The 14,758-nt window shown below is 42.1% G+C and overlaps 1 protein-coding gene across 1 annotated transcript in view; it reads left to right on the top strand.

The window, feature by feature from the left end:
- The window catches only part of LOC146857451 (protein argonaute-3), a 1,089,759-nt gene that overhangs the window by 237,931 nt on the left and 837,070 nt on the right, over positions 1 to 14,758 (top strand). Inside the window, exon 3 of the mRNA XM_085647972.1 lies at positions 13,807 to 13,927. Coding sequence (XP_085504098.1) covers positions 13,807 to 13,927 — 121 coding nt within the window. The remainder of the gene's footprint in view (positions 1 to 13,806; positions 13,928 to 14,758) is intronic.

Raw genomic sequence — 14,758 nt, 5'->3', positions numbered from 1 at the left:
GGCAGGTTACCGCTTTAACCATTCCTGCCGCCATCACCACGTACTGGCAGGTCTGAGTCACTGTTGGTTCCGCCAGTCCTTCCCTCCAATGCTTTTGTACCGCCGCGCTCACCGCCGCATGCAGTAGGTAACTCCCATCCGGAAGGCCAAACTGCTCCTGCAACACCCCGAAGGGGGCCAGCGCCCCGTCAACATAAAGGTCTCCCACCATCTGCAACCCCAGCTCTTCCCACTCCGCTAGCGGGGACCAATCGCCGCCGTGCGGCAACGCTGTCAGCATCCCCAGCGGGATCTCCAGCGCATACAGACGTGCCGCTTTCGCGCTCTTCATACTCCTGTGCCAGCACTGCCGAAGAGTTCTCTCCTCTATGGAGAGGTCTCTCATGTCTAGTTTCTGTTGCATGACTATGTAAGACAGAACATGTCTTTGGATGCCGGTCCCCCTCTCGTGGTCCGGGCCTCTAAACACTTTAGCCACGTTTTGCGTTAAAACCTGTAGCTGTGCCGCCAGGTAGTACAACTCAAAATCAGGGACCGCCAAACCTCCATCAAGTTTGGGCCGCACCAGAGTAGCCAGGGCCACCCTCCGCCGTCCCGTCCCCCACAGGAAGCCAATAACCAGTATCCTCAACTCTTTGAAGATCCGCTGTGGGATCCAGACCGGCAGGGTGCGGAAATAGTAAAGCAGCCGTGGCAGAGCCACCATCTTCAAGAGCGCTACCCGGCCCATCACCGACAGCGGTAGAGAGGCCCAGAAGGTTGTACTTCCCCTCAGGGCCCGTACACTGCGCCCTATATTACCTTCCAGCAGGTTCACGACCTTGTGGTAAATACGGACCCCCAAATAGGTGAAGCTCGTGGCCTCCCAGACCACCGCCATAGTGAGCGGGGGGTACGGCACATCGCGATTTTTACCCATATGCGCATTTCCCTTCACCCGACCCTAATCCTTGAATCATAAAACAGTACCCTACAATATGGCACGCTAACACTTCCCTAAACAGTAAAGGCTGTATAGCAAGCCTACACTACTACCTCAACCCTAAGCCCTAATCCCCAAAGGCCAAAACAGTACCTACACAGCAACTAGCCCTAAGCCCTAACGCAACACCAAAACAGCACCTATTCTACTAGTAGCCCTAAGCCCTAATGCCAGATTCCAAAAACAGCACCTCTACGACCGTTAGCCCTAAGCCCTACCGCAATAGCAAAACAGTACCTATACTAAAGCAAAAAACAGCACCCTACACTCTAAGCCCTAAATACGAGCAGCCTCCTTACCTGTCTCTTGTCGCTGTTCCAGCGTTGCCTCCCTGTCGTCTGTGTCCCCCGGAGCCCGTCTCGATGGCCCCCGCAGCCCATCTCGACGCACGTCCATTACATCCCATGCGTTGGGAATGCATGCGTTCTGAAAGCGCATGCGATGTAATGGCGTGCGTAGACAACGCACGCATCGTGACGTCGCGTGCGTTGTAAGTGCACGCGATGTAAACGCATGCGTCATAACGCATGCGTTGAGATGGTTGTCTCCCTAATAAATACTCCTAGCACAAAGTCACAAGACAAGGTAAAAACCACAATCTCATCACAAAAAAACGATGATGGATCTCCAAAGAGAGTGTAAAAACCAAGCCTGAAGCTTATGAAATCGAATGTGGCAGGAATCACAAGCACACGAAACAGCAACTAGGCAATGGTAAGGAACAAAGAGGGAGACATTCCCTGCTTACAGGAAACCTGGGCAATTGAGGAGGTCCACTTACAAGGCTCTGCAAGCGTACACGTACCAGCTAGAAAATTACATTCTTACGGCAGGCCCTCGGGTGGACTTGCTGTATATGTAAAACATGCAATAGAAGTTTCCATCAAAAAGATTTGGAAACCGCTGGACACAATACAGTGCATTGTGATAAGTGGGCTATTTGATGGAAAATCGAGAAAGGACATTTTAATTATCTATGTATAGCTTAATAACAACGGCCTCCCGAAGCTGGTAAGAACTAAACAGGATCATTGCCATTTTACAGGAAGTGCTTTGTGAATGTGCCCACATGGACCTGATCATCACTGGGTTCTTCAACCTCCACCATTTGAGTCCGAACAAAGCATACAGCACACCTGTTGAAAGAGCATTTAACAACTCCTTAAGCTCCTTTGAATTAATCTCAGCTCAGGCCTGGACCGAGCAACAGAACCCTAAGGAGCCAAACAATCAAACAATAATCGATTATACCTTCATTAGGAAAAGCATGAGACACATGATCCTAGGCTCTGAACAAACCAACATGATTTGGGTGACCACACAATGCTCATCACAGAATGTAATCTTCAGTGTGACAACCAAGAAGAACTGGAGCCCATAAGCAACACACTAGGGTTGGAGGAGTACAAATTATTGAAGAGGAGTAGATGGAACCAATTTACTGCTGCAAATTGGGAGTCCTGGAATCAGGGATAAACATGGACGGGACACAATAAGTCCCCCACTCCATCTATCCAGAATTAGGCCACCTGGATTTAAGAGATGCACATGGCCCTGTTAACTGGGGTAAGGAACAGAGTCCACAAGATGGTTGGGAACTCAGAACAAATTTGGAAATACAACAAAGGTCTGAAGGATAGTATCTGCACTCTCCAACAGGCCAAACGGGCATACCACAAAACAGGCACCATGGAGCAGAGAGTACCTATAAAGAAGCCCAGCAGAATCATAAACACCTAATATGGAAACAAAAACGTTTGACAATGCGAAGGAATGGATCAAGATATTTGATTTGTGCAAATACAACAAACAGAAGCACTTTTGGGAATATATTGCTAAAATGGAAAACGTAACAACAGATAGGTGAAACTTAGTTACGGTGGAAGCTGGCTGGCACATACGGCAAAAATCTACATGATGACACCCAGGTGCCAAAGAAGTAGGAGGACCACATGGCCAGAAGGGGTGTCCGTGGAGAAGGAAGACCAGACACACGAAGCGGGCACAGGAACCTAAAGAGATCATAAAGGTCATATAAAAGATAAAAAGGGAAGGAGCTCCAGGTCCTTATGGCCTACCGGGTGGCCTATTAGAACAGGATACCAAAGGCTGGCCGGAGCTTATATCAACTTTGTATATGGAATACAGATCTTTTGAGCGGCTCAATACTACAACCCATCCGCAGGAAGGGAGTTTAAACCGACCCAAAGAATTACCGGCTCATTGCCTTGTTAGACATCTAATGCAAAGTGTACGCCAGCATCTTGTTACAGGAGCTAACTGCCTGGATCGAGGACAATTGAATCCTAACTTTCTGTCAAACAGGATTCCAAAAAGGCTGCTCGACTGTAGACAACATAATGGCACTCTCGTTTCTGACACAGCAGGCAAATTCCGGAAACAACCTGCCAGTATTTGCATGCTTCGTTGATTATTAAGCATCCTTCGAAGGAGTAAATCCAAGCGAGCGATGGCACAAACTGACTAGCTGGAAGACCCCAGGTAAATTACTGAAGGTAATTATGTAATTATATAACAACACCTGGGTGAGAATCAAACTGGCAGGGGGCACGGTAACACACAAACTGCCCACAGATCGAGGACTAAGACAGGGCTGCGTCTTAGCGCCAACACCCTTCAATTTGTACACGGCTGATCTGAGGAAAGCCCTACAACGCGCTACTTTGTTAACCCTGAAAATCGCTGACGATCTAGTGATTCTCGATCACACCAGACAAGGGTTACAAAGAGGTCTGAACGCACTGAACATCTTTAATGAGGCAAACAAACTCGTGACCAACCCCAGCAAAACTAAAGTCGTACTTTTCGGACAATACCTGAAAAAAGGGTGTTTAAAGTGGAGGCTGGGCAGTAACAACATAGCAACAGAAAGACCATACCACTATCTAGGAGCGTGGTTAAACGACATAGGAAAGACAACCACGCACCAGGCCAAGACGCAACCCAAAAGACAAGCCACCATCTATGCATTGTGCAAACTACGGGGCAAAGTATACTGCCCAACCTCGAAACCTATAAGGAGAGTGACAAAATCCAAACTGCTGGCAGTTGCTGGGTATGCATCTCAAGCATTCCCAGGAAAGATGGAAAAGATAATGAAAATAGCCCAGTGCCAGTGTTATAAAAGGCTTTTCGGACTTCCTAAATATACACAAAATGCCTTGATCCGACTAGGTTTGGCCTGGTACCACAAAAATACGAATGTAGGAGCACTCTGGTAAAATTCTTGTTTACGACACCTAAAGCTCAGAAAGGATCCTTAAAGGAGGTGCTGAAAATGATTTTTGAAGGGAAATGGACCCCTTGGTAGAAGTATTGTCTCGAGATTGTGGCAGAGTTGGGTCTATCTACAGCGTGCTGGCCCCAGGAGGAAGTAAACTAAGCAGTAATTTAGAAGGCACTAAACAACCAAATCATCCTGTTATCAAGGAAGGACGACACAGCCAGATTCAAGGACATCAGAGTGTTGGCGGGCCCAATGAAATCTTACGAGACAAACAACATCCAGCAATACAGGAACAGCACCCTAGGAAAGACGTGTGTGAAAGAAATCCGATGGGCACGCTTAGTCACCTTGCCAATAAATTAATTGAATCCTGGCTGGAAATCCCTGATGAATATAACCAGATGCAGGCTGTGCAACCGCAGTGTAGAATTGTTGGCACATTTAATATGTCGCTTCCCCGCCCTACTTCAGTACCGCTGTCAGCTGCTAAAACCTATGTTTCTAAGGCATGGGGTCAGAAAATGCCCTAATGCGGTTGCTATGCTCTTCTGTGCAGTTCCTTCGAATCAAGCCAAATTTGGCAAATTCATGACTACGGTTCGAAGGGACTTAAGTGAAAATAAGCCAGATGCAAACTCAGAACTTGACGCACGGGACATTCTCTGCAAAGCCGGTCTAGTAAGAGGTCTTGAGGCCGCAGAACATAATCTGGCAATTGCAGGCTGGAAAATCACACATCTCTTTTTAAGTGCAATTTTAAGCCACACATTTTAGGGGAAACGTTTGTTCACAAAAGGTGAATGACCTGTTTTATTTGCTACTTTTGATACGGTGATGCAATTTGCAATGATTTTAAGTAATTATGCAATAAAAAAATAATCATTCATTCCTTCTCAGTTTAACCCCTTCCCTGCTCATGACGGAACCACTCAGTCATGAGCCACGGGCGCCTTGTGCTCATGACGGAGTGGTTCCGTCATGCTGGGGCCGATGGCGGCCGCTCCGCCCACGCGGCGCTGATTCCCCGCCTGTGCGGGCGATTAGCGCGAGTGGGCGGCGTCATGACGGAACCACTCCGTCATGAGCACAGCGCGCCCGTGGCTCATGACGGAGTGGTTCCGTCACGAGCATGGGGGCGCCGCGCTGCCCCCAAACCCCCCCAGCGCCGCAGCAAAATTCGTGCCGCGGCGAAGGGGTTAAAAAAAAATAATTACATTTTGAACTTTTGTTTGAAAAAAAATCTTTTTAAGCAGTGTAGAGCTAAAACACGGTTGGCAAAAAAATAATGCAAGCAATTAAACAATATTTCCTTTGAAACAAACAGGAGATGGAACTTGGAAAAAAATAATTCTAAAAAAAAAATGTGTTGCCTTGGGGGCATTTATGCTCTTGCACAAGCTTATCCTGTGCATCTCTACAGGTCTCAAATGAAAAAATAATATGCTTACCAAGAAGCAGAAAAGAGCTTTGTTTAGGTAAGCAGAATTATATGCTTGAGCAGAAAGTACCTGAGCAGGTACAGTGTCTGCAGGCTGAAAAGATGTTGAAGTTCCTGGGGACCTGTCCATTTTTGCAGCACAAGCTAACTCTGCACGAGCTAGCCTTTGTGGATGCAGAGATCGTAAACACCTCCACATGCCAATAGTGTTCATGCTATACTGCTTCTTAACCCCCTGGCTAAACTCATTTTCACAAAGTTTGCATGTTGCAAACTTAACAGACCCTTTCTTGCTTCCTGGTCGAAGAACTGACAAACAAGAGATACTTTAACAGGTTGTGGAGGGTGAGGTGTTGGAACTCCTCCTGTCTGCTCATCTAACTCAGATGAAGACATTTTAGTATTTGAAAAAGATTTCCTGTAAAGAAACAACAACTGAACAATTTCGGCCAACACCAAATCCTAAAACACAGACTAAGCCAAAAAGGATGGACTCTTCCTTCTGCAACTTATGACAAAGATATGAAACAATCATATTGCCTTCCTTGTGGTTTGTTTCCTCTCCCAAACCTCTCGGGAGTAGCTTGTGAGTGTCTTGCGGGATCATAAAAAAAGTTTTGCTTGATCTGTTAAATGGCACAATACATAATCAATTTTTGTAAGTTTATCAACATCTCTAGTGTCTTACTTTCTTCAGAATTAGAAGAAAACACTGTTGTCAACAAAATTCCAACTGCACAATCTTGTGGGTGGCTCGCCAGAGACAAACGGGAAGTACAGCCACCTCGGACTCCACGCAGGGGATGTTGTGATTGACACTGGCGAGACTCTTGCAGAAGTCATTAAATTGTAAAAATGTTTTTATATATATATATATATATATATATATATATATATATATACACACACAATGCACAGTATTCCACCTGGGGCCAGCCGAACTCACGGCGGTGCAACAGGGAAGCGGTGGTGAAAACCGCTTATAAAACAGCAAAAACGACAAGTTCATGATACTCCCAAGGTCTGGTGCACTTACGGGGTGTGTATCGGCTATAAAACATCCGCAGACGCGTTTCTGGCTCTTGCCGTCATTAGTGCGGAAAAGCCGGCAATAAAACGACAGTCATTTAAACGGTTCTGCCATATGGTTGGTGGATACTTGGCCAATGAAGGGCCGGCAATGGGGCGTCACCATTTTAATTATTTATTGCCTAATGCAATGTCTATGGTGCTCCCATCGCTAAAAAAGTTAATTGGCAGCCGTAATAACGGTGCCTGTACATCCCCTCGCCTGCCGCTTTTATATATATATATATATATATATATATATATATATATATATATATATATATATATATGCTACGTTGGTAGCACAAAACTGCAGGCATATGCACGAATTTTGCAGCACTTACGTGCGACTGTTAACTCTGATCCTACGTATCCTGTCGCAAGACATATAAAATTGGAACATAACAATTTAAACGTACTCCAATATTTAGTTATAGATAGTGTACCAATAAACAAACGTGGGGGCAACCGAGAAAAAAAGCTGTGACAGTTGGAAATGCAATATATTGTTGAGCTCGACACTAAGGCCCCTCATGGTTTGAACATTTGTGAGGATTTACATCATTATCTGTAGCTGCTTTCCAGTTATTAACTCAAACCTGATAGATATATTTCCATTCATTACTGACCGAGGTTTGTAGTTAGTTATTTATAACACATTATGGGTCGACATCAGTTATGACTGAGGTGTTTGTCATCTAGTTAAGTGACATTAGCACAGGAACCTGTTTACCATCTTAAACACCAGATGGTCCACCAGTTCATTATCTCTACTCTGATCAAACAAGACAGTTCTTATGTGATTCATTACATACTATTCAGGCTGCTTTCTCTACCAATTTTTAACTTCACTCATTGCACCTTTGCACTTTAACTTTATTTGCACATGTGCACAGTTCATTGAGGTCTGCATGCAGCACTTTACATTGGAAGGCTTTCATCTAATATGCAATGTTGATAAACACGGGGATCAGTATCAGATTTCTCTTTTGATTGGGAGTATTTGTACCCGTATCAATTTCCCCGGGCTTGAACAGAATAAGATTATAAGGAAATGAATGGAATTTGTAAACATTGTACGTTTTTAAATTCCCCATTTTGTATGGCTCATGTTTTATGACTTGAACAGAAAATATGATTGCATTTGAGCACGTTTTACACTGTTTTTTACACTGTGTTTTAATGACAGTTTTATAACATATGAATTTGTATGAATTTTTGTCATTTAACACTTTTCATGATGGACCCACACAGTTAACGGAATTTCCTTTAATCACGATCTGTATTCTGTATTATCAGTGCGTATTTATTTATTTATCTATTTAAAGTTTAGTGCATTATGCATTTATATTTTTAAAAAAGAGCAAAGTATTTCTTCCATGCCAACGCTGAAAACAGACTCAATGTCACATGGTATATGGGTTTTACAATATATACGTCACTACCTTGTAACACGATCATGTGATCAAGGCCACTGCGTTGGCCGAAACGCATCATGTCCGGTTTGCACCTTGTAACGAAAAAAATAAACACTATCTCGGCTAGCAGAATCAGCGCATTGAAGTCATCCGTTTCTCTGTTCGGTGCCTGGAAGCACCCTAGAGTGGTAACTGTATATATATATATATATATATAGGCAAAGACGGGACCGCACTCACTCAGGATTTCAGTTCAGGAAATTTTATTGATGCATAGAGGCTATTGCCATGCCCAACGCATTTTGGTCCGGTTACTCGGTCCTTGATCATGGGATAATGTTACAACAGTATTGGGCATCATTTATTTTCATTAGAAACAATTACTTCAGGTTTATTTTAAATGGTGCATTGTGGTCTATGTACTTCAACATGTTTATAAAGTGCACAGTGCTTTTAAGTGATCGATGCTAAATAAAGTGCTTAGAGGTGCCCAGTTGTGCTTAGTTTAAAAAGTTCAAGAGAGGCATGTTTAAACAACATTTTGTGTTCTTTTTCATGATTTTTTAATACATTTAGTTCAATGAAACTTGCCATTTGATTACATACGAACGCAGAGTTAGGATTCAGACATTTAATACTCTCCCTAGTGAGCCTTTTTTAAGCATGACTTGTCTTGTCAATAAAGCCCCGAGTTAGGATTCAAGCATTTAATGCTCTCCCTAGTGAGTCTTATTGTAGACATGACTTGTCTTGTCAATAGTCAATCGTTCTCCTTGGTGAGCTTTGTTCAAAATGGGCTCGTCAAGGCGTTTCATTTTCCATATATGCGATCATTCTGTGGTGATTTACTTCTTTTCTTATGCTGGTCTTCTCCTTTCCTGTGTTTTTTGAACCCCTATGCGTTAGCTATCCAGTATTTATTTATTGCTCTCTAGTGAGCTCATGTTCCTTTTGTATTTGTTCCTCTTTAGTGATTCCACACCTTCTTGGTCATGGATTTGAGCTCCCTGAAGGCTCTCCAGGAATTTAAAGGTGTACAAAGAGCTCTTCGTCCTGGTTGAGACCCCTTGGGCTGAGTGTTCTGAATGTTAGTATGTGTTTTGACTCTTTGTGCCAAAGGAGTTTTTCACGATGCCTGTATCGGTTCAATGGCATAAAATCTCAGATCTTCCCATCTGCTATTGTGGGCTCTTTCCATGTGATTTGCAATTGTGTTTGCGCGGTCATTGTTCTTTGCCGCTTTGAAATGCTCCAGGAGTCTCTTTTTGACCTCGCAAGTTGTGCTGCCAATATTTATATTTATTATATTTCAGGCTGCATGGGCATTCCAAAATGTTGATTACAAATTTGCTTTTGCAGGTGATGTGGTGTTTGATTTTCCACTTTGTTCTGTTATTTATTGCAATTTCTTTTTGGTTTATCGCAATGCGACATGCATTGTTTCCATGGCCAAAAGCCGTCCACTTGTGTCCATGTTCATAGCTGTGTTGCTTTGAAATGGCCGTGTGTTAGTTTATCCCCTACATTCCTCGCTCTCCTGTAAGTAATATTAGGAGGGTGTCCGATTATTGCAGCTAGTGTGGGATCCAGTTGTAATATTCCCCAGTGTCTTTTGATTATTTTTGTTAGACTGTTTGCCGCCGCACTCTATGTTGTTATTAGTCTTATTTTTGGGGGACTCTCAGGCTCTTTTGTTTTTATTTTCTTCGAACCCTGTAGGATCTCAATGCGCTTTCGTGTTTTTACTCTCTGTAAGCTTTTGTCGATGATTTTCTTTGGATATTTCATTTTTTTGAAAGCGTGTTAGTGCTGCCTGACTAGGTTTATCAAATTCTGCATCTGATGAACAATTTCTTCTGAGTCTTAAAAACTCGCCACATGCAATGCTCCATTTTAATGTGTTGTGGCAGAAGCTTTCGGCATGCAGGATTGCATCCGTTGCTGTGGTTTTACGGTGCAGTGTTGTTTGCAGCAAGTTATCCTCCACATAGATTCCAGCTTCCAAGAATGCCATTTCCTTGGGACTGATGTCATATGTGAATTTCAGCTTAGCTTCATTGTTGTTCAGTCTTTCAAAGTATGCCGAGAATTCCTCCTCCGGCCATCCCATATGATGAAAAGATCATCTATAAGGCGCAGCTAAAAGATTGTTTTCTCCATGAAGTGGTCATTTTCTGGTGTTCATGCTATCTTTTGTTCAAACCATCCCATTACCAAATTTGCATAATTTGGAGAAAAGGAAAAGCCCAATGCACAGCCTTTGATTTATTTGTAAATCTGTTTATTGAATAAAAAAAGGTTCTTGTACAGACAAAGCGTAATCATCTCAATTAGCATTTCATTATGCTGTTGATATTGAATGTTCCTTTTCCCTAAAAAGTGCCTGCAAGCTTGTAGCCCAATTAGATGTTCGATGTTGGTATATAGCAAGTTCTTATCATAGATTAGTATTAAACGCTAAGTGAACAGAACAAAAGCAACACTATACAATACTTTAATATTTATTTTATGACTACGATTTCGCAAGCTTCCCGCCATACGCCATACGAGATGTCACAGTGACACAATGATGTCATAAATGATGTCATAGAACATGTCATGACTGATGTAATATGTGGGGTCGGTCATAAGCTGTGCATGGCGGGGCGCAAATTATAGTTAGCTCAGCTATATTTTGACCAGATGTGTGCTGGTGGTGCTGATATACAGCATGACCATCTATTTAGTGTCTGAGTGAATCACCACCAAATGACAACATCACTAACTTGCAAAAATGTAAATAGTTGAAATCAGCACCCATGTCACTTCTTCCACCCTAGACTTTTTAGGTACGTTCGAGCCGCACATACAGCTAGTTCTTTTTTATTTCTGTTTTCAGATAGTTAAGTTTGACCCTTTTAAACCCTTTTAGGGTGACTCACTAATATGTGCGTTTGTCCTTCATCCTGATAGCCTGTCCTATGGGGGTGCGATGGTAAGCGGCATTTAAGCACTGACGATGTTTTATATTTGATATATGTCCAAAGTCCTTCACCACTGGAAGGAACATCACCAAGCACTCCAATACAAAACGAATTGATCTTCAAATGAGAGTAAACATAAATTGTAATGTTCATAAATGATTGTTTATTCCAATGTTAAATTCCATGGGTAGATTCATTAAATCAAATATTCCGCAATGATATTTGTTACGCGGTTTTAAGATCAATGGGACACGCAGGTATGAATATCGGAAAGGTTCACTATCCAACTTAAGCTATGTATAATCCCGCACAGTGAACTGCCGGCACTATTAATTCACTGCTGCAAAGAGTGTGAGTGTTTATACGCGTAGGCTTATTTTGATTCAGGCTGCACCCGCGTTACTAATCCATATTTATTTAGCGCGTACCACAAGTGCGATACACACTTTTCTGTATCTATGTTTTGTTTCTTGGTCACGTTAAATAATATTGAAGTAGAATGCACGTATCACCATTTTCGGGGGTTTCATTTATGCTTAATACGTACAAACTTTCTTCAAGGCAGCTTCACACCGAATTAACATACAGCATGATATGTTCGTTTACATTCTTCTCATTATACGCATGTCTAATACACAGTTTTTATAGTTTCAGGTAGTTGTTTTTTTTGTGAAATTGACGCATTCATTTCAGCTCTGGGGTTTCTAAGAGCAAGTATTTTTGTTTACAGGGAGAACCCCCTGAAGAAGGGCTAGTCCGGAAATGCATTGGGGATTAACACTCCTGTGACCCTATGAGCGTATCTCCTGAATTAATTCACATCCAATTGCGGAATATTTGATTCAATGAATCTACCCATGGAATTTAACATTGGAATAAACAATCATTTATGAACATTACAATTTATGTTTACTCTCATTTGAAGATGAATTAGTTTTTTACTGGAGTGCTTGGGGATGTTCCTTCCAGTTGTGAAGGACTTTGGACATTCATTAATACTCACACCTCTCTGATCAGGAGGCGGTTTCCCACAGCACTCGAAGTGGTTTATTAATTGAGAAATCTGGTTACAACGAATACTTACTGGAGTGCGACCACTATTATTATTAACATTTTATTTTATATAACCATCAAATTGAGAACCCCTTTGTATGGGACCAACCATCTTGGTGACCACATTTGTTGTCTGCGGGGTGCAACTTGCTTCTCTCAGTTTTCACTGCTAGCCACAGAACCTTGGGTCTGCTTTTCATTTTTATTTTTATATGTAAAATTAACTTCATTACTTTCTCTGGTGACCATTGAAGATAATGGTTTGCATGTCCGTCACTGAGTCTTAACATGGTTAGGATGTGCAAACAACACACGCCAGCCTCTTTCTTTCTTTTAATTTAGTTTTTAATTGTATTAAAGCTTATTTCAACCAACTGATAGATTCTTTTTGTTTTGCTCTTGGGTGACATATTTTCCGCAAAGTCCCAAAGAGGCCATAAAGCAAAAGGCCGAAACACGTCGACCTACATCATTCAGGATCATCCCCTAATGAGAAGAACAAACATATAATTCAAATTTTTCGTTATACCTATGTTAAAGTCCTAGTCCTATGCAATATAGTTGTGCACTGTACCAGCAGGTCTAGTGTAATTAGGCGCTCCTACCTGTAGACGGTTATTCTTTTGTCACTATCAACAGTGGTTTGTCAGTCATTGCAGATACACTGTCTACCTAGATATTTACGCTTTCTCAGATCATTTTGCGTTTTACTGTAAAGTATGCAAGCCAAATTAGAATGCGTAAATTTTGGTGAAAGAATTACTGTTGTTGCCAGTTGTTGCCAGTGTCTTCCTTTTCTGCAGCACAGCAATGCCTCCATTACATATTGAACAGAGTTTATATGAATAATAATGATTCAATCCCAAAGGGTGTCATTTGCACCATTAAGGCAACTAATAATAAGTTGACCTCTTATTTGATTTCTATTGATCTATCCTGCTAGAGCCTTGTTCTTCATTGTTGGTTTCTTGTGGTGTAGCCTAGGCTCCCACTCCTTTTTTGATTACATAGAACAGGCAATGACTATTAAATGTGAAGTCATAAGCTGTACATAGTAATGGGCGCAAGTTACAGTTAACTCTGTTATGTGGGTTTTACTTACCTTACCATATATTTACCTTGTGTTGCAAAGGGATGCGTGGTAAAGGTAAACGTGTGGTAAAGACATTGCGTTGTAAACAAGACATGCATGTTAAAGTCATGGGTTGTTCTGTTGTACTTTCTATTTAGACCAGATGTGTGCTGCTGGTGCATGATCATCTATTTAGTGCCTGAATGTATCACCTGCAAATGACAACATCCCTAACTTATAAAAATATAAATAGTTGAATTCAACATCGATCTCACTTCTCCCACCCTAGACTCCTGGCCCTGATTCTTCGCTTAATCTACTATCACCAGCCACCACCAGTTGTACTTATTTGCTGTCACAATCAACTTGTAGAGAACTTACAGGAACTGTCTTTTTCTTTGTCCATATGCTTCTGTGCTGCAGTTTATTTTCCCCTTCCTAAATGAAGTCTGGTCCCACATATGACAGTTGTTCTGCATTGTGTAGTACACAGACCTGCTCTCTTAGAATTGTAGTTATGTAGAAATGTTTCATTGTTGGTGTAAATAACATACATGTTTTACAGGGAGGTTGTTGATTCCATGGTCCATCATTTTAAAGTCACGATATTTGGAGACCGTAGACCAGTTTATGATGGAAAACGAAGCCTTTACACTGCCAACCCCCTCCCTGTGGCAACAGCTGGGGTAAGGAAGCTGGTGTTTATCGTATAGACTTAATAAAATTGCTTTTTATCAGTAAGTTGATTAATATTGTTTATATTTGAATGGTTCGAGTTTGATGGCGAAAACGTGAAGTCTCAATGTTGAATGTTGAACCTTTCCAGTCATGTGCCCGGCCACACAAGTGCGGACTGTTTTTATCAGAATTGTGAGCTGAGTCGTAGGAATTTTGTTTCTCCGCAGATTCCAAAACTTTCCCTCCCAGAATTGTGTGGAAAATACATCATTTTAGCCTAAAATTGAGTTTTGCAGAGCATTCTGGGGAAGAAAACTTAGCCACTCCAGCATGGGTTCACTTTGGTCTCTAGATTTCAGAAATACCCAGGGATCGGAGGGTTTCCTGGTTGCTGACTGACTCGAAGCCCAAATAGAGCAGCCACTCACTATAGCAAGTGACAGGAAATAATAATTGCCCCCTCTCTGTCGATCAATATGTGAAAACGAAATCCATCGTGCCTGATATGTCAGCATCCTCCGATGCTCCTGCCACTGAAAGAATTATCCCAGTGTCCAATATTAACATGCTTCCCAGAAACGACCTATTCACATTTGGTGATGACAGAAAGAAGGCCCACAACTGGTGGATTTCCCTCCAGATTATTTTTGATGTTTTCCATACCCTTAGGAAATGAGCTGCAAAACGCTTCCAATAGCTAATAAGCAATCAGTTTGTTCTCTCTATAATTTTAAATTGAAAAGATTTGAGACCTACTCTAATTGCTGATATATCCAGGAGGAATTACAATCATGGAAAACCCTCTCACTCATAGCCCCTCCTAACCAGCAAGGAGACGC

This window comes from Triturus cristatus, chromosome 3_2, assembly GCF_964204655.1.
Source record: "Triturus cristatus chromosome 3_2, aTriCri1.1, whole genome shotgun sequence".
Lineage (NCBI taxonomy): Eukaryota > Metazoa > Chordata > Amphibia > Caudata > Salamandridae > Triturus > Triturus cristatus.
The sequence above is the reverse complement of the archived record's forward strand: the minus strand, read 5'-3'. Positions and strand labels throughout refer to the sequence as shown.